The sequence below is a fragment of the Moschus berezovskii genome, chromosome 11, assembly GCF_049115385.1.
Source record: "Moschus berezovskii isolate FMDL1 chromosome 11, NW_MosBer_1.0, whole genome shotgun sequence".
NCBI classification, from domain to species: Eukaryota; Metazoa; Chordata; class Mammalia; order Artiodactyla; family Moschidae; genus Moschus; species Moschus berezovskii.
Window position 1 is genome coordinate 33,007,065 of NC_142470.1, and position 19,872 is coordinate 33,026,936.

General features: G+C 51.8%; 1 protein-coding gene and 1 long non-coding RNA gene across 2 annotated transcripts in view; one reads left to right on the forward strand and one right to left on the reverse strand.

Annotated features, from left to right (window-relative positions):
• The first annotated feature begins 2,273 nt into the window (after window positions 1-2,273).
• On the forward strand, window positions 2,274-13,467 carry LOC148776112 (uncharacterized). Its single transcript, XR_016038546.1, has 3 exons — window positions 2,274-2,487; window positions 2,804-2,945; window positions 13,358-13,467. It is a non-coding gene; the product is annotated as an uncharacterized LOC148776112 (long non-coding RNA).
• A 2,797-nt stretch (window positions 13,468-16,264) lies between these two features.
• DTNB (dystrobrevin beta) overlaps window positions 16,265-19,872 on the reverse strand; it is a 256,908-nt gene continuing 253,300 nt past the window's right edge. Inside the window, 4 exon segments of the mRNA XM_088841232.1 lie at window positions 16,265-16,394; window positions 16,396-16,554; window positions 16,557-16,590; window positions 18,332-18,366. Of these exon segments, the coding sequence (XP_088697358.1) occupies window positions 16,356-16,394; window positions 16,396-16,554; window positions 16,557-16,590; window positions 18,332-18,366 (267 nt within the window). The 3' untranslated portion in view covers window positions 16,265-16,355.

The following is a 19,872-nucleotide window of genomic DNA, read 5'->3' on the forward strand; positions in this document are numbered from 1 at the left end:
GGGGGGAGAGAAACTGGGCCACGGGAGCCAGTTTTTGTGAGCAACACTGGGGTTTGCATGTTTCCGGGGACAAGGGAATTAGGAGGAAATTGGAACAATGAGGGGAAATAAGAGGCGTTGGGTGTTGGGCCACATGGGAGAGGGAAAGAATATTTCTCAAGGGCGCCAGCACTGTTTGGCCCAATTCACCCCAACACAGGCTACTCTGTTGTGCCCTCAGACCTCCTTTCAAATTAGGAACAAGGAACATGAAGTGAATGACAATTATTTTAGTTCTGTGCCCTGACCCTGAGGGAGAAAGCAGGGCTGATGGCCACCTAGTCAGGCCCATTCAGGGCCGGGGCAGCTTCTGAAGACACGCTGGCTGTCGGACCTTGAGGTCTGAGTGTAGCGCTGCAGTCTGGGCTTCTCCGGGGACGTCTAGGCCGCCAGCTGGAGAGGGACAGCCTCCACACCCCTGCCCCACTGACTGGGCACCAGCGAGAGGGCACCACCCTTCTCCGGGTCCACTCTGCTTAATGGAGGTTGGGCCCAAAAGAAATGTTATTGAAGCATTTACAACCGCTGTTGTGTCCCTTTTCTGAGCCACTTTTTCTCATCACACCCATTCTTCTGGGCAAGTAGGGATAATCTACAACAGGAAGTAGCGGAAAGTTGGGAAAGTCTCTTGAGTGAACAGGTTAACAGCTGTCGACCGCGTCTCAGCGGCTCCGCCCTCAATGACCCCCACAGCTGCCCGGTGAGCAGCCTGACTAGAGTGGGGCGGAGGCCTTATCTCTGCAGACCACGGAGACCCTGGCCAGCTCAGCGCGCTCCGCCAGGCAGACAGATCCGCCTCCCGGCAGGCGCCGCACTTGTCCTTCTCGACCTCCAGGTGGCGCTGGACTGGGGCGGAGCCTGCTGTCTGTCACCCATGTGGAGGGGCGGGGCTCAATAGGTGCTGACTTCTGATTGGTTGGACTTGGTCTTGCTTTCTTTTCGTGTCCCGAGCAGGTCTTAGGGACAGCACCCTGTCAAAGCCCCTGAACTAGGCAGGAGGAAGTGTGTGTGAGTGATATATTTGGTTTTACAGTTACCTGAGGGTGTGTGCGTGTGTGTGTAATGTTATTTTTTCTTTACGATTATCTGAGTTTCAATTTTTCATACCTTAATATGTTGCCCCATAAATTGACACACCAGGAAAAATTCTTGGTCAGATCCACTTGTAATAAATGTATCGTTATAAGGGAGCTAAGGTTAGGGTCTGCCACTCAGCCAAAACCCACTTCTTTCTTCATGTTTCCTTAATCTTTGACTGTTGTATGTATATTACCAATTTAATTGTACTTGTGGGTATATTTTATTCGCACATCTGACAACTGTTTGTTAAGCTTCCACTTTCTGTCTGGTGTTGAGCAGGGTTTTTGCAGTCACTGGTGAACAAAACAGACCTGGGGCCTCCCTCAAGCAGCTCACAGACACAAATCAGTGATTACACACACATGTCAAATTGAAAAACTCCCTTGTGGCAATAAATGAGAAGTGGCTGGTGCTTGGGAGAAGAGCAGGAGCTTTGAGGAAGTGTAGTACTGAGTGTAGCGGCTGCAGAGCCACTCCACAGACTGAAGCTAAATTGGCCTCATTTCAGAAGACCCGCTGGGCTCTCTTGTGAAGGTGGGGAAGCTGGGGAGGAGGAGAAGGTGTTCGGAGGTGGCTTGGGGGATATGCAGGGGCAGCCAAGATGGTCTCCCTGGCCTTGTGGTTGGTCAGGGTGGAGGAAAACACCGAAAGTGTGTAATTTCCAGAATATTCTTTTCTTGCTGCAAAATAGAAAGTCATCTTCTGGGACTGGACGTGTTGGGGAGACTGTAAACTTTGTCACTGGAGAGGATGGTCAGAGAAGGACTGGCAGAACAAATGGACAAAAACCCACCAAGGCGTAAAACAAAGGCCTGGAGTCCAGGGCCCAGGGGTGGCCTGAGGAGGCAAGGGTTGGTGGAGGGGACAGTTGGCAGGAAGATGTTAGTCTGAGGCTGGACTAGCTGCTGGAAGAGTCTGGTTCAGGGAGCTGGCCACGGTGGGACATAACCCAGAAAATCATAAGCGGCGAAGACAAGAGAGCCTGTTCTCAACTAGAGACCTACCAGGGGAATTTCCTGCCAAGGGTAGTGTGTGTTTTCTCTTTGTTCACCTAAAAAGCAGGGGCAGAGGCCTCCCCCCATGACTCACTCTGTAAACGTTCACCACACTTTTCCCCTTAAGCGTTTACCTCCTCCCGTCCTCCCACAATTGTTCACTGTCTCTCCTGCCCTAAAATGTGAACTTCCCGAGGGCAGACACCCAGTCTCTTTCTTTACTGTATCCCCAGGGCCCAGAATATGTCTGGCAAGCAGTAGTTGCTCAACAGCTATCCGTTAAGTGAGTAAAAGAAGCAGACTCTTCTTGGTCTGCAGAGAACCCTCCCTCAGTCTCAGTGTAGCAGTGAGAGCCTGACACCTCCGGCGAAGGGTAAGTTGTTCTGAGAGGGCTCTGTTGTCCAGGGCAAACCAGCCCCTGGCCCCGAGAGAAGGGGCTGGGTAAGAACTTGGTGTTTCAAAGGCTTGAAAACACTGCATCACCCATGGAGCGACAGTTAGTTCCCGGGGAGGGGTGTACTTGGTGGAGGGGGTGAGGTGGCCCTCCCCAGCCTGTCTTGGTCCTACCTTGGCACTCCCATATTAGCCCCCCATTAGTGATGTGAAGGCTACGGTGGGGGTAGAAGCTTGGCTCAGCATTCTGGATCCCTCCTCTGACCTCTGAGGTGGCCCTTCCCATGTCTGTGCAGGGGAGATGAATCAGCGTGCCAAGCCTAAACAACTCTCACCAGCCCCAGGGAGACTCCCTGGGGTGACTCTGAGCCACAGGTGTGGGGCTCAGGCCCTGGCAGCACTTGGTTCCTGCATCTCCATCACTGCAGCCTCTCACTTGTGAGTCCAGGAGGGGCCTGGTTGGCGGTGGGTGTGTATGTGGGGGTTGTTTAAGAACTTTTCCCTGAGGGTGAAGGACTTGAAGGGGCAGCACCTGCGGATTCAGAGGAAGGAAGGAGAGTAACTGCTATTGACTGTATGCTATGTGCCAACACTCTTCCAAGGGTCTCCCGTTTCAATATAATCCTTATAAACAACCACACAGGTTAATAATATCTTCTCATTTTGTAGATGCAGAGAATAAAGCATGACCTGAGGTCACTCTAGAAAGGAGCAGCAAAGTACAAATGATTTTAGGTTTTGCTTCAAAAATAGTTTGTAGTATGTGTTTTTTTAAAATCAAAGATGCAAATGGAGTGGACCAGGCATATGTAAGGACTTACACGCATAGGAAACAGTAAGAGAACTCACTGGAAGTCCATCTAAAAGCAGCCTTTGACAGGCTGTGTGTGAGTCAGTTTTTAAGGATTGAGTTCGTGTCATAAGAGAGGGTATGTTGTTTCTGTTATTTTTAGGTACGATTTTATTTACCTATGGTTGAACTCTTCTTCCTTCTATGATTCCCTTAACACTTTTTTTTTTTCTTTGCCTTGTGTTTGATGGTTTTAAACATCACATTGGGCTTTCCAGGTGGTGATAGTGGAAAGAACCTATCTGCCAATGCAGGAGATACAAGAGATGTGGGTTCGATCCCTGGGTTGGGAAGATCCCCTGGAGGAGGGCATGGCAACCCACTCCAATATTCTTGCCTGGAGAATCCCATGGACAGAGGAGCCTGGCAGGCTATAGTCAAGAAGGTTGCAGAGTCAGACACAACTGAAGTGAATTAGCATGCATGCAAGCATCACTTTGCATTACTGCAGTTTTCCTTATAAATCCTCAGAGAAAGGCCCCCTGTGGGCTGCTGCTTGAGAATTGCCGCTGGGTGGGGCCGGGGAGGGGGGTGGCGGGCGGAGGAGTGGGGAGGGAGCTGTCTGGCTGGGGCTTCAGAGGATGTGGGAACCCGCCCTCGGGCAAGAAGAACCATGCCTGGCCCAGAGCAGCGCCCCAGGACACACAGGTGTGGCCATGAGAGAGGAGGCTTTCTAAGTCTTCAGAGGGTCTTGAGCAGGCTTGTTGCCATGGGGGGAATGGTGGGACCAGTACAGCCAGATATTCTAACTTTTCCAGAGAAGAGAAGCTGTAAATCTGGATTTTTCTATGAAATCTTCAGCTATTTCACCATTTGCAACCCACTTAGTTGTTTTAAAAATACCTTGGGGGTCAAAGAAAATGACTTTAAGCCACCCTCTGTTAAAACCTCCAATTCAGTCTGCAGAGTCTCTCTCGAGTCCAAATGATAAGGACTGAGCCCCTGGAGTGCTGTGTTCCTTAGAGCTCTCCTTCCCCAGAGGACAAAGCCGGCAGAGGAGGCTGGGGTGGGAGCAAGTGCCGGGGTCCATGTGGGTCACCCGCTAACCCCCGCCCCATGAGGTGTCAGCCTGCTGTGGTGTTGAGGAGTGAGCGTCGCCTTCCCAGCCTCTAATGCCCGTGTCCATTGGGGCCAGACACCCTTCCCAGCTGGCCAGCCAGCGTCTGTAGTGGGCGAGGATGAGGACCAGGTGAAGTGGATGTCTTCTCATTAGCCCATCCCAATCCCCGGCCTGAAGAGGCAGAACCCATCCCGGGTTTGAGTCTAGTCTTGAGCACCCTGAGGCCAGGACACAGGTTCCTGCTGCCCTTTCTTCATCACTCCCCCCACCACCACTACATCATGGGGGAAACTGAGAGAGACCCCCCCTCCCTCCCTGGAAAGCCCTGTGGGCCCTCTGCATCTTGCTTTGCCCTTGTGATTTTTTTCAGGTAAATCCACAAACAGATGTATTTATTTGCTTTGTGTGTGTTGCAGGTTGAGTTGGTTTTCTTTTGACATGTTGGTTCAAAATAAGATCACCCCTTTGGAAAATCACCTTGCTAAAGCCATTGATTCCAAGGGGTTTAATTGAAAACAGGCGAGGTACACCGACACCCCACAGGCCTCCAGCCTGAAAGAGACCTCAGAAGAGGCACACTGGCCCAGAGGAGGGTACGCGCCACTTCAAAAGCAAGGGCCAGCGAAGGAAACGTTGTATCCCAGGAGGAAGATTTTGCTTCAAAAGTAGTTTTTAGTATGTGTTTTTTTTAAAACAAAGATGCCAGCGGAGCAGACTGGGCACATGTAAGATCTCACAAGTGTAGGAAACAGTAAAAGAACTCACTGTAAAAGAACCCTATCTAAAAGCAGCCTTGGACAGGCCATGTGTGAGCCAGTGAAGGAATGATTTCGTGTAATAAGAGACAATATGTTATTTCTGTTATTTCATATTTGGGTATCATTTTATTTACCTATGTTTGAACTCTTCTTCCTTCTCTGATTCCCTTAAGACTTTTCTGTATGGTGTCTGGTAATTAATAAGCATCACTCTGTATGATTGCCTTTTCCCCATGTATACCCTCCCATCTTCGGATGTAACCTTTTTTTTTTTAAACAATCTGACTTCGTTTTTTATTTTATGGCCCCGCTACGCGTAGCATGTGAGATCTTAGTTCCCCGACCAGGTATAGAACCTGCACCCTTGCATTGGAGGTGCAGAGTCTTAACCCCTGGACTGCTAGGGAAGTCCCCTCAGCAGTAGCCTTTTGAGGGCAGAGACAACATTTTACATATATGACCAAGATGACAAATTAGGAACTCTTTTTTTTTTTTTTTTTTTTGGCCACATAGTGTATGTGGCATGCAGGATCTTAGTTCCCCAACCAGGAATGGAACCCATGGAAGTGCAGAGTCCTAACCCCTGGATAGCCAGGGAATTCCTACGAACTGTATTTTAATGTAAGATGTACCTATTTACCCCTCTAACCTTGGAAGATTTTAAAAGAAGCAGAGAGGAGGGTTGCTGATTATTCGCTAAGTCGTGTCTGACTCTTTTACAGACCTATGGAACCGTGCCCATTGCATTGGCTCCTCTGTCCATGCCAGGCTCATCTGTCCATGGGATTTTCCAGGCAAGAATATTGGAGTGGGTTGCCATTTCCTTCTCCAGGGGATCTTCCCAACCCAGGGATCGAACCCACATCTCCTGCATTACAGGTAGATTCTTTACCACTGAGCCACCAGGGAAGCCCAAGTTGGGGGCGGGGGCGGCGAGGGGCTGGAATCCACTCTATTTTGCCAGGTTAGTTCAGGTCAATCACTGGATGACAGGGGTCCAGGCAGACTTTCCTCTGGGAGGGTGACTATCATTTGCCCTCCATAGGGGATTCTATCTCTTGTGGTTGGGAAAGTCTGGTGATTAGATAGAAACCTCATGGTCTGCTAATGAGGGTGCTTTGCAACATGGCTTAGGTAGGAAGGGTGAATGCTCAAGGATTCACCTAAGAACAGGATATAAAGTTAGGTGTGAATGATTGGTATGTTCTCATGGAGAAGCATCCTTAAATGCCCCATCCTGACCTCCAGGATGATCTAAAGAGCAGGACCCTTTGTGCGTGTTAACAGGAGGAGGCCTACACAGTGAGAAATGCACTCACAGAAGCCTTTTAGTACATATATTTAAAGCTCCAGGGGTGGTATGGCTCACAGGTTACCGCATGATAGGCTTGGCCTTGGGAATATGGTTCCTGACATCATCTCTCTGAATTACTTTCTAGAATGAAGGTTACACAACAATAACGTTCTTCACCAGAATTTTTTAAAAAATTAAGCGTAAAGTTTTTTTAAAAAAAAAGGCCTGGAAGGACCAGCACTTCCTCCAAGAGCTTCTCCATCACCTCCCTATGTGGTCCTGAACCGTTCAATTTCCTTGACGTCAGTTTCCTGGGTCAAGACAATTTGTTCACGCTCTTCAACCCTCTGACTTGCTCTGACTGTGAATAGCAGTGGCAACATCACAGTGTCTCTGTGGGGCTAACAGTTAAGTTCCTGTTGGTGGGACTTCCTGGCAGTCCGGTGATCAAGGTTCCGTGCTTCCAATGCAGGGGGCGTGGACTTGACCCCAGGTCAGGGAACTAAGATCCTCCATCCCATACAGTTTGGCCAAAAAAAAAAGTTCCTGTTGAGGTCCCTCTCCATAGATGGGGTGGGCGGGGTGGAGTTCTGCCACTCAGGGCTCTTGCTGAAGCCCCCAGTAAGACCCTCAGTGTGAGGCCTGGTCAGAGCTGAATCTGATAGGTGGACGGGGGACCTTCCAATCCTGTCCTGCAAGATCAGGGTGGAAATGGAGGAGCCCTGAACACTACTTGCAAACTGCACAGTGGGCCTGGTGAAAGGCCACCCAGCTGAACCGGAGGCCAAGACTCCGCCTCTTCCTTCCCTGCCTGCATGAGATGACACGTGGAAAGCGCGCAGCCGGGCCCAGAACTCTGGCTCGATTAGTGTCTGTTAGCCAGCGAGGCAGAACATGGGGCTTAGGAGGTGCCTCTGGGGACTGCCTGCCTGAGATCTAGTCCCTGCCACCCATGTCCATGGCAGAATGCCTTCCTTGTTCCAGCTGTCTCATCTGTGGACAGGGGATAGTGGAGCTGCCGCACCTTTTAGGGAAAGTCATCAGTTAGGTCAATGTGCCCAGAAAGGCATCTACCATTCTCTTTGTGCTGGATTTAGTCTCACAGAGCCTGTTTTTGGGGAAAACAAACCCAACTGTCCATGGTAGGTATAGGTTCCATTTGCATTGACTGAGAAGCCTGGGGGAAGGGTTATGCCCAGAGGTGGAGGTGGCAGTAGGAATTAGAGACACTATCTTGGTTAAGAATCTTTGTCTTAAATATCAGCAAATCTGGGCAATTATAACTGTGATTTTTGAAGTCAGGCTCTCCTTTAGGCAATTGACTCACCACGCCCCTTCCTAGAGCTATCTCCCTCCTCCTCCTCTCCCACACTTGGGATATTCTTCCTTTTCCTTGAAATTTTGCTGAAATTCTGCCATGTCAGCAGTGTGATAGTATGGGAAGTGCAGTTACATCACAGTCACGCAGAGGGCTGGACTTGTCACTTCTCAGCTGTGTGATCTGGGACGTTACTCGGCCTCTCAGAGCCATCCTCCTCTGAACTGATGAACTCCCATTGCAGCTTTGTTGAGCAAGGACACTAAAGATCGCGTGTGTGAACACACCTGGCACACAGCAAGCGCTTACTGTATGCTCCTTCCCTTCCTTTTAGAGCAAAGCCCTCTTGAAGAAGCCCACCTGGTCTCATCACCCAGCATCAGTAAGCTGGACATTCATGCATCTAACACAATAGCTACAGGCGATTATGTGCGTAACTGTCTTGTTTTCTGTTCTAGTGTTTTCCTTCACTTATTCCCTCCTAGATGCCTTTAAGTTGCTCTGTTGGTTGGTTTCTCAAGGAAGCATTCCGTTTCCTTAGTTTGAACCTCTTCACAGGCCTGGACAGTGCTCTCCAGACATGGGGCCTGGGGCTGGCGGGCTCCGAGTTCCTCGTTGTGCCTGCGTGCAGAGCCCAAAGGCCTTTGTGAGGGTAGCGCTGTGTGTACACAACACATCTAGACAGTGACCTTGTCCAGGGAGTTGTCTCCCTGGAAAAAATATGCAGGGGAAGAAAGACCCAATCTCCATCATAAAATGGGGGCAGGAAGAGACCAGTTAGCAGCTAGGTGAGGTGGGCCACAGGCAGGTCAGGGTCAGCCTTGGCAAACAGAAATGTTAAACAAGGGCCTCTCCCAGCTCCACCCTGGCATTAAACCCCATGGTTTGTAAAGTTTGGCTCCAGAGGCCTCCCAGTGACCCCAGTCTAACTTCCCTCCACTTTTCAGTGATGGCTAAAGGTGGGGAGATAAGCGACTCCTTGAACCAGACAACCCCTAGGGAAATTCCATAGCCCCCTCCTGAGGCTGCAGTGGCTGGGGTCAGGGCTGGGATGTGAGGAGGAGGGAGGGGTGGGGAGATAAGGCTTCTGTCTTCCGGGACCAAGGCCTGCCCTGCGTCAGGGGCCGCCCTAGGGGTAGAGGTCCCAAGAAAGGCATGTGGGCAGTCCCTTTCCCAGCCCAAGATGGGGTGGAAAGCCAGTAAGGATAATTAGGACAAAATGTGGGGGCTAGTGAGGCTTCCCAGGTGGAGCAGTGGGAAAGAATCTGCCCTGCCAGTGCAGGAGACAGAAGAGACGTAGGTTCAATCCTTGGGTTGGGAAGATCCCCTGGAGTAAGAAATGGCAACCCACTCCAGTATTCTTGCCTGGAAAGTTCCAAAGACAAAGGGGCCTGGTGGGCTGTGGCAACAGCAGGGCAAAGGAATGAGCTGACCTCTGCCTAGGACTCAGGGCAGGTGAATCACGCCGCCCCACCTCCTCCCAGCCTCTCCTTGGCCGATCCCCCTCACCTCAGGCTCTGCCTCTCTCCCCATCCTCTTGCACTTTCCTCTCCCAGGGCACCCTGCTGTGCCTGTACATCCCGTTCTCCCTTCCCCTTCTCTGATGGCCAGAGCCTGGCCCTGGGCTCCCAGGACAGGCTGGCCGCAAAGGGTGACCCCAGGGTGGTTGCCAAGGCAATGAGGAAAGCAGGACAAACAGTGCCCACAGTCAAGGGAAGAGGGGGACCTGGGAGGATCCCAAGCCCGGAGTCTTCCTTCCTTACCCTCAGCCCAACTCCCATTTGGGGGCCCTGATCCAGGGGGAGCCTTAGGCTGGCTGGCTGACCCCCCACCAGACTCCTTCCCAAGCAGCATCTGTGCCCAGCTGCTCCCTTCCCAGAGCTGCTCTTCCATCTGGCCTCCCTAGCCTTGGGGCGTGTTTCTTCCAGAAGACCTACCCCTTAAGGAGAGGCCTAGGAGGGCAGAGTTCCTCAGGTGGTTGATTGTTGTTGTTGTTTATCCCGCCAGGCTCCTCTGTCCATGGGATTTTCCAGGCAAAAATACAGGAGTGGGTTGCCATTTCCTTCTCCAGGTTATCTTCCCAACTCAGGGATCGGCTCAGGGATCTTCTGCATTACAGGCAGATTCCTTACCACTGAGTCACCAGGGAAGTCCATTTCCATGGGGTTGATGAGGTGAACCAAAGCCACACTGCCTATCGCCCCCCCCCGCAGTGGCGGTCAGGCTCTGTAGAGGAGGGAGGAGCCTGGACCACCCGGCCTGGAATTCCCAAGGAGGATTTCTAGAGGTTTTTAGATTCAGGACACAGACAATTCTTCTTCGGTGAGGGGCTGAGTGCCCGATGAGCAAGGATGCCAACTCTGGGGAGGGAAAGAGCCTAAAGTGATTAAAGCCTTCGGATCAGGCATGGGGCTGAAGGCATTACCCCTGAGCTGGGACCTGAATGAAAAGCCCAACGTACACAAGTGATCTTGAGGCCAGCTGTGTAGATGCTCTCCCAGCCCCAAGTCAGGTGCCGAGTCTAAGGCTCTACTTTCAGAGAAAACAGTAGCACTTGACACCTAAACTTTGCAAGTCAGGTTGCAAGGGCGAAGGAGTGTGTGCCCATGTCCTGAGGTTTCTGTGCACTTCCACTAAAGCTGGGTGAAGTGTGTCTGAGGACACTTGCTGGGGCTGCAGAAGATTCAGTTTATAACTGATTGTGAATGAATGAACTTATTCGTTGGTAGTACGCCTGGGCCCCTGGTGCTATAAAATACATATTAGTCATGACCCTTAGATTCCAGGTCTTTTTCCAATTTCCTCTCCCCGTCACAGGTCCCGAGACCCACACTTCCAAGTGACCATTTCTCTTCCTTCTGGCAGCGGCCTCAGGCAGCACCCACCATCCTGAAGCTGATAGGCTTCAGAGGGCAATGTAATCCCTCCAAGTTCACTTCCCTACTCACCCTAGTTATGACCTCAGACCAGGCTTCAACCTTAACCTGTAAGGTCCTGCATTCGGTAAGGCCTGAAGACCTGAGGAGGGCATCTGGTACCCAGCACAGAGTTCTCATCAAGTATCTTCTAGAATGAATGACAGTCCCATGCTAGGCTACATGTTCCTTCTATATCTCTACATTTAGCAGTGCTAGGCTCTGCTTAGAGCATGGTCTCAGAAATTCAAGCCTGGCTCTCTGGACTCTGCCTCTTCAAAGGATGCCCACCCCCAGCCCAGTAAGTCCCAGTTTTCCTCATGGTCTTCCTTAGGGATTCTACATTTTATAAATGTAAGCAGTCACACCCACCCAAACCTTCACATAGCTGGGACACTAACTGTTGTTAGTTGCTCAGTCGTGTTTGACTCTTTGCAACCCCACGGACTACAGCATGCCAGGCTTCCCTATCCTTCACCATCTCCTGGTGTTTGCTCAAACTCATGTTCATTGAGTTGGTGATGCCATGCAACCAACTCATCCTCTGTCATTGTCCCCTTCTTCTCCTGCCTTCTATCTCTCCCAGCATCAGGGTTTTCTCCAATGAGTCAGCTTTTTACATCCAATGGCCAAAAATATTGGAGCTTCAGCATTAGTCCTTCCAGTGAATATTCAGGGAAATTAACAGTGCTTTCTAAAATTGGAAAACTGATTTGATGTCCATTTTTTCACATCAGGCTCTACCAAAACTGTCCTGCCATGGGGCAGGAGGCGGGGGAGATGACGTGAGTATCCTCCACCTGTTTGCCAACACAGTCGGTGGGAGAGTCACCAAGCCTAGAGACCTCATTTCCCAGGCAAGGCTAAGTGTGCAGAGAAGATGTCACTTGGCACTTATTAGTACTATTTGTAACTGGGAAGAGGGCCTGCAATGTCTATCAGGTTCTCTCCTGATCTTGCTCAGTTGTGTCCGACTCTTTTCAACCCAATGGACTGTAGCCCACCAGGCTCCTCTGTTCATGTGATAGCCCATGCAAGAATACTGGAGCGGGTTGCCATTTCCTACACCAGGGGATCTTCCCGACCCAGGGATTGAACCCCGCATCTCCTGCATTGGCAGGTAGATTCTTTCCCAGTTCGTCACCTGGGAAGCACCGTCAGGTTCTCTACTCATCATTTTCTCTCTTACAATACCCATGTGACTAGGAGTTTCACATAGGCTCAAGGTAAGCAGCCCAGCTGGGGCCTGAATATCATTTAGTGGAGAATATGGTATTTACCTTCTAGGGAAGGAAATTAGAAAATGACTGCTTCTTGCCAAGAAAGTTATGACAAATCTAGACAGTGTGTTCAAACACAAAGACATCACTTTTTCGACAAAGGTCCATATAGTCAAGGCTATGGTAGTTATGTACGGTTGTGAGAACTGGACCGTAAAAAAGACAGAGCACCAAATAATTGATACTTTTGAACTATAGTGCTGGAGAAGACTCTTGAGAGTTCCTGGACAGCAAGGAGATCAAACCAGTCAATCTTAAAGGAAATCAACCCTGAATACTCACTGGAAGGACTGATGCTGAAGCTCCAATATCTTGGCCACCTGATGCAAAGAGCTGACTCACTGGAAAAGACTCTGATGCTGGGCAAGACTGAAGGCAGAAGAAGAGCATGACAGAGGATGAGATGGCTGGATAGCATCACTGATGCAATGCACATGAACTTGAGCAAACTCTGGGAGATGGCAAAGGACAGGGAAACCTGGTGTGCTTCAGTCCATGGGGTTGTGAAGAGTCGGACATGACAACCAAACAGCATTCTGGGGAAGGCATATTGGTGTGAAAACTCCAATGGTGGGGGCTCAGTGCCAGCAACAGCCTTTCTCCCCTCTTCTCCCTCCCTCCTGAGCCAGGCAGGTCATTGGTCTCCCGGACACTGAGACTGTAGAACATGTAGAGCTCACTCAGTCACCAGGCATCTGTGAGGTTGGTCTTCTCCAAGTTCAAGGCTTCACCTATGACGCTGCCCCACCCTCACTCATAGGGGAAGGTCTTTGTTTATTGAGTGGTGGGGGACCAAAAAGAAACAGCCTAGGATCACCAGTCTTTCTGGTATCCTGGCCAAGAAATGTGACAGCAGAGCCCTCCCAGAAGGGAAGTCTCTCTTTCTCTAGAATAGACAAATGACACTGTCCCTTCTCCACCTGACTGGCCATGGTTTCTTGCACTGATATGCTTTCTCCTCCTAGTATGGTGGTCTTCACGTTGTGGTTGGATCTACACCACCATCAACACCACCATCACTCAGCAGCTTGTTAGAAATGCAGATTCTCTGGCTCTGCCCCCAGGTACTCTGGGGGTGGGACCCAGCTCTGCCTATTTTAATAAGTCCGTGGGGGATACTAAGTTTGAGGGCCACCGGCATTGTCTCTTACACCTAACCGCCCCCAGTAAGAGACTCACTTGGTTTTCTGATCCACACACGGAGGACCTGTCCTGTTGCATGTAGCCTGCAGTGATGGAATGTCTGTCCAAGGAAGGTGGGCTACCCATGTCCCCGCTCCCACCTCCAGCAGTCACCTGACCCCTGACAGAGGTGGTCAGGAAAGGCTAGGTTTAGAATCTACTGCACAGCTCCTCACAAACCCTTGTCTTCCAGAAGGTGCAGCAGGAATTCAGATGGCTCTGGGCATTACCATAGCAACTGTACCTTTCCGAAGCTGTCATGGACTACAGGAGCAGGGTGTAAGCAATGCAGAAGAGAGGGAGTCTGCTGGAAGAAGCACACCCAGCAGTGGAGAGGGCTGTGACAATAAATGGAACCTCAGCATGGCTGGGATTTATGAACCTGAACCTGGTGGGGGTCTCAACTTCGAGACCCAGGATGCCTCTGGGACCTCTCCAGGGGTCTTTCTAGCTACAGATCAGCACCAGCCCAGGGGGCCCACAATGCCAACAGAATATGCCAGTTCTCTCAAACTTAGTCACTCAGTAATGTCTGACTCTTTGCAACTCCATGGACTATATAGCCCACTAGGCTCCTCTGTCCTTGGGGTTCTCCAGGCAGGAATAGTGGAGTAGGTAGCCAATTCCTTTCTCCAGGGGATCTTCCTGACCCAGGGATCAAACCTGGGTCTCCTGCATTGAAGGCAGATTCTTTACTGTCTGAGCCACCAGGGAAGCAGGTTAAAATAGGCTAGCTCCTAAATGGTCATGGAGCAATTAAGAAGGAAGTGCCCACTACAGGATGTATCCTGTTACAGATCAGGGTTAAGCACAGGGACCGAGGTTCAAGCTTCTGGTAGGGGCCTGTATTCGAAAGCAGATGCCAAGCAGCCAGGAGGCACAGCAGGGGCCTTAGATAATAGTAGATATTTCAGTTGGAAAAGAAATCAACTGTTGAGAATTTATATGAAAATGGACCACCCAGGCGTGTGAGTAGTCCCTGTGGCTCTCCTGTCCGCTTAGCATCTTCTGGGTGCTGGTAAAGTGGGAGGCTGGAAGTTTAGAGCCTTTCCTGTGTTTGAAAACTCTGACTATACTCTTTGGCAAAGGCCACACAGAGAGTGAGAGACAGCTAGAGGGTGGTCAGGCCTGAGGGGGCCCAGGAGACACTACTATTCACACCTGGACATCAGCTGGCCCAAGCCCTTAGCTATTTTGAAGCCACTAGCGTTTCAAATCTATTCCTTTGAGTATTTGCACTTTTTAAGAAGCAAGCAGTCTACATGAATCAAGAGGTGGGGTCTTGCCTGTCCTCAGGGGCAGAGTACTAGGTGTGGGAAGTCAGGACTGAGGAGGCAACACCGAATCACCCAATGGTGTCCTGAGAGGCTGTAGCCTATCTAGACCTTCCACACTTAATCTCACCCTGGTTGGCACTGACTGTCCCTCAGGACATTCCATTTGGTTCCTCTCCTCCTCATCTCTCTGGTCCTCCAGGCAGGCTGGGACCCCCCACCCTCACCCCCGACACCCCATCACAGCACCTTGACACAGATGTTCTTTCAGGAGAGGTGCCTTGGCATCCCTGGGGCCTCAGCTCACTGCTGGTCACACTCAGGGCTCCGTAGTGCATGGGAGCTGCTGGGGGGCGGGGCGGGCTCTCCCCCAGGCACGGGGGTTTCTCCCGAGGCTCCCGGAGGAGTGCATTTTTTTCACAGCAGCTCTGGCTCCGGTTTTCCCTGCTGCTCTGGCACATCTGGAGTGTTCCCAGCTGCTCCTGCCCTTCATGTCTGGTCTTATCACACTTAGCTGCTGGGCAAGATGCTCCCACGCGAGCCTCGACCTCCTTCAGGAGTGGGAGTCACGGAGGGAGAAGGGGGTGCGGAGGGAGAGCTGCAGGGCGCCCCATCCCTGCTCCTTCGCCCCGACTGCTACCTCACGAGGCGCCCAGGTGACTCTGATCGCGGCCGTGGGCGAGCCCGCGACGGGCTCGGCACAGCCCTCCTCCCTCCGACAGCGGGCCGGGGTCTGCAGCGGGAGTGCGTCTTGGGGTGGGGGGAGGCGAGAGTCGGCAGTGGGGCCTCTCGCTTCATTCCAGTCACTGCCCTTTATAAATATTTATAGCAGTTCTGCTACTAAAAATAACATCCTGGAGCCCAGGGAGAAGCCGGGGGGAATAATTGAAAATCACCGGGAATCGGGATTGATTAGCCTGTGTGCGGGAGCGGGATGGCACCGGGAGAGGGGAGAGGCTGCGCGAGCGAGGCCCCCGCCCCGGACGGCGCTCCCTCTGGCGGTCACCGGTCAGCGCGTCCCGCCTGGCCGCCTGGGCTCCGCGACCTCCGCTCGCCGGCTCTCCTGCAGCGGCCGGAGGAGGTGGAGAACGGAGGAGAAAGAGGACGCCGTGGGGAAAGAGGAGAAGGACTCGTCGGGGCTGCAGGGGCAGAGCTCGCTCGCTCTCTGCTCCCGCTTACCGCCCGGGCTGCAGCGCAGCGGCGTCGAATCGGGCGGAAGTGTAAGCAGCGAGAGAGAAAGGAAGGCGGCTATTTTTAGCCCTGTGGCCAGGGTGTGAATGTCTGTAGAACCGAGCAGAACCTGAAGCTGTCTTTGCACGACAGAGGGAAGAAAACCTGTTGGTTTTTAAAGGTCAAAGGTCGGGAGGAAACTCGTGCCCCCATCCCGGGGAACAGCCCGCGTGCTGGCGAGATGCCAGCAAGAACTCCATCAGCGCGCGCGCGCGGACACACACACACACACACAGAGGAGATTGGTGCTGTTTCTCTTTTCAACCTCATACACACACACACACACGAGATTGGTGCTGTTTCTCTTTTCAACCTCACACACACACACACACACACACACACACACGAGATTGGTGCTGTTTCTCTTTTCAACCTCACACACACACACAGACACACACACACACGAGATTGGTGCTGTTTCTCTTTTCAACCTCCAGTAAATTCCAGCAAGAACTCCATCAGATCACACACACACACACACACAAGATTCGTGCTGATTCTTTTCTCTTTTCAACCTCCAGTAAATTCCAGCAAGAACTGCATCAGATCACACACACACACACACACACACACACACACACACACACACACACACACGAGATTCGTGCTGTTTCTTTTCTCTTTTCAACCTCCAGTAAATTCCCGTTGCAGAGATGAGACCATGCCCGGAGGAGAGTGATGAAGATGCTAGTTCATGCAGGACTGTGCAAGGGTGGGGTGGGGGGTGCGCCCGAGGCGGCACCGGCGGTCCCTCCCACTTCCCACCGGCCTGGGCTCCCCTCTCCCTGGCAGGTGGTAACGTCTGGCAGCCTGCAAGCCTGGTCCAGGTGTGCGGCAGAAAGATGGGCAGGAATGCGCCTCTGGGAGAACACCTCGCCTTCTTCGAGTCGGTCGGTGCCAGCTCGCTCCACGTCCCCTGTGCCTGTGCAGGACAGATGCACGGTGACTCCCGGGCACTGGTGCAGGGTCTAAAGGAAAAGGCATCTAACATCTGCCAGGACCGGACAATGCACGGGAATGGAGCTGTCCGGCCGCTTCCCTTGTCAACTCAGGACACTCGAAGAGGGACAGGACTCACACCCCCCCCTTTTAGGGAAGCGAGTGTTCTCTTTCTGGGGGTATCTTGGGTCTTTGGAGTCCTTGCTTAGGTCACAGGGTCAGGAAATGTTTCCAGGAAAGAAAGAACTGGGTTTGCAGTGCGAGGCTTGGAAAGTGGTGGTTTCATGGGGTGAAGAATTGTGACTGAAAGGAAGGGCAAAGAGGTTGATAATGTGCTGAGAAGCCCTGGATGGAAGGGGAGAAAGCCTCAGCTTCACACATAAAGTGAGCAGAACTTAAGAGTCCACGTGAGCGTTTAGGCTTTTCCTTAACTTTCCAAAACTCTCCCCGCTTGGAGAGTTTCTCACAACAACCCCCTCCCAGGGTCAGAGGACAGCACTAGTAGCAGAGGAGTCAGGGCTGGCACCAAGCTCCTGGGTAGTGGGCCTTAGTTTCCTCCTGTGTGCAAAGAGGAGTGGGCCAGCTGGTGGACACGCCTTTCCTCGTCCCCCAGTTCCTGTGTGCCCTGGGGAGAGGGGCCCTGGCAGGCTCCCCAAGGGCAAGTCAGCTCCTGACTGCCTCATAGCTGCGGCAGCCACAGCCTGCTTCAGGAAGGGCCTTGCCCGCCTGCGCAGTGAGCTCAGGGACAAGCCTCCCCAGCCTGGGAGGCTCTGTGTCCAGGGCGGCCAGAGAATTTCCACAGCTCAGGCACTGACCGCCTTCGGCTTGCACGATCCCTGAACCAGTGGAGACTCAGAGAAAGCAGGTCCGGGAGGGCAAGCAGGACAGAACCCAGGGCCTGGTGCAGATGGGGAAAAGTGGGGCTGTCAGGGAAAGGCCTGGAAGCTGTTCCAGGCCAAGAACACTCTGGACCGTGGGCTGAAGCCCTGGCTTTTCTGTTTGGAAGATCTGTAACTGAGGAAGATGGCCTAACTTAAACACATGAGGTGGGGGGAGGGGAGGGAAGCAAAGACTAAAAAAATAAAGAGAAATCTCAAGGCTGCACCAAAGGCATCTATCCTTGAAAGAACTCTTCTCTTGAACAGATTGGTTGTCCAAGTATTTTTGTTCCTTCCTTTTAGCTTTCAGTGCAGACCTAGAAGCCGCAATACCTTGGAAATGGAGCTAGATAAGAGTTAAGGTCCTAAGATGGAAAAACATGAAAGCCTAACTCTCAAGGCAATGGCCATTTACCTGTGAGGAAATCTGAACTTTTATTAATTTTTTCTAGGAAGTGAGAAGGTGCAGCTTGGCCAGGCACCATGGGAAGCGACTTTATGGAGTTACATGACCCTGCACTGGTGGTGGTTTGGACATCTGGATAAAAATGACGGAGGCTGTGGGGAAATCAGGAGCAAGGAGGAAAGAGAGGCAGCCCCGAGAAATTACTTTTGCCATCTGAATCCCAACACAGGTGACACCTGCCTGAAGCCTGGGCTCAGAGCAGTGCAGGCTGGGCCAGGGTCTGCAGATGGGGCCAAGCAGGTGTGCTGGTGTAGTTGCACAAAGAGAGGAGGAGCAGCAGGGCTTGTAAAGGAAACTTCAACTTGCTCTGGCTTGGGAACTGTGATGGAGGGGAGGGAGGAGGGAGGGGCCGTGGGGAGGGCAGGGAACACTGTACTCACCCGCGCTGCCTCTCTGGCCCGGCTCCTCCGCTAACCTGTGCAGCACAGACACAAATGACAGGCGGAGGTCACAGTCGGCGTCTCCCTGCCACCCGGGGGTTCTCCTGGGGCCTCCCCGACCCGTGGGCTCCTTGCTCTTTGTCTCCTCTTAGATCAACTTTTTCCAACCAGGTTTGAAAACAAGGGGGAAGTCACATGACCTACAACCAGCAACTGTGACTGACCTAAGGCAGCCATGGATACACATGCCTCTCAGGAGGAAGATAAATCATATGAAAATGGAAAGGAATCCACTTTAAACCTAGGGAGTAGTTACATCAGAGGGCACAGCCCATGTGGTCCTGAAAGTGAACGAGGTGAAAATGGCTTAAACTTTGAAAAGAGCAGTATTTCCTTCCTGCAGACGCATCTGCCGGGGACTCTAAATCAGACTCCTGCTCACCCTGAAATCTTGAACCATCGCCTGGACTGTCAAAAGCCTGTATCTATTCTTACCAAGGACCACTGCTGTCAGTCTCCCAGACACGTACCAGCATTAAGCATGCAAACTGGATTTATAGCTCCCAATACCATGATGGCAGGTGCTGGGAGAGGTGATTCTGAAGGACACAGGGGCATAAAATGAGGCTGTGGAGTAGCAGAGATGAATTGAGGGCTCTGAAGTAACATGGAGAAGTTATGTTAGCCTATGTTTTATCTGTATGGTCTTGGTTACAAGGACTGACCACCCAAAGTGAGGAGAGGGCAGAATCAGTGGAGTACAGTGGAGCAGAATCATTTCCCAGGATGCCGGACAGGGAGCCAGGGAGGGTGGGCAGGGAGAGGCCAGGGTGAATGTGGCTGGGAAGTCAGGCTGGGTCATGAGTTCTTCAAAAGTGTCCATTTGGCTTTCATGGTTTCCACTGAGCAGACTATGCCTCATGGGGTGCTGACCTGGTTGTGTGTCAGCATGATTTCAACCCCAAAGAAGCCAATTTTTCTTTCTCGTTGATAGTTATTGCTCTCCAATGCCTAGGTGACAGTAGTCACTGCCACCTCAGTCTACAGTATTAATAAAATCTCATGCCTAGATCACGGTGGAGAAACAGAAGTTTCATCCATAAAAACACTTGGTTTTAGAACTACACCTACATAACAGCCACATGTTAGCTACAGGGGCATATCCTGGGACCCATACAGTGTTGACAGCCAAATATCCTTTTTAAACCCTACCCATCTCTCACCCCAACTCTTAACACTCTGCCCCCTGGGGATGACACCTTAAAAAACCCCAGAAATGGAAATTCAGGCATTCTTACAAGGTTTCACACAGACATACAAAGCAAGAGGGACAGAAAGAAGAGATGCTGACCGGGCAACACAGGTGCAAAGACAGAGGGTCCCTGAGGCCAGCAGGTACCAGACAAGGGAAACCATACCCAGTCCCTGTGTGAGACACAGCCTCTGTCCAGACTTGAATCAGGCCTAAGGCTAGAGTCTGTGGGCAGGCAAGGCCCAAGCGATCAGGGCAGTCTTCTGTGTGCTTTGGGGGAGCAAGGAAA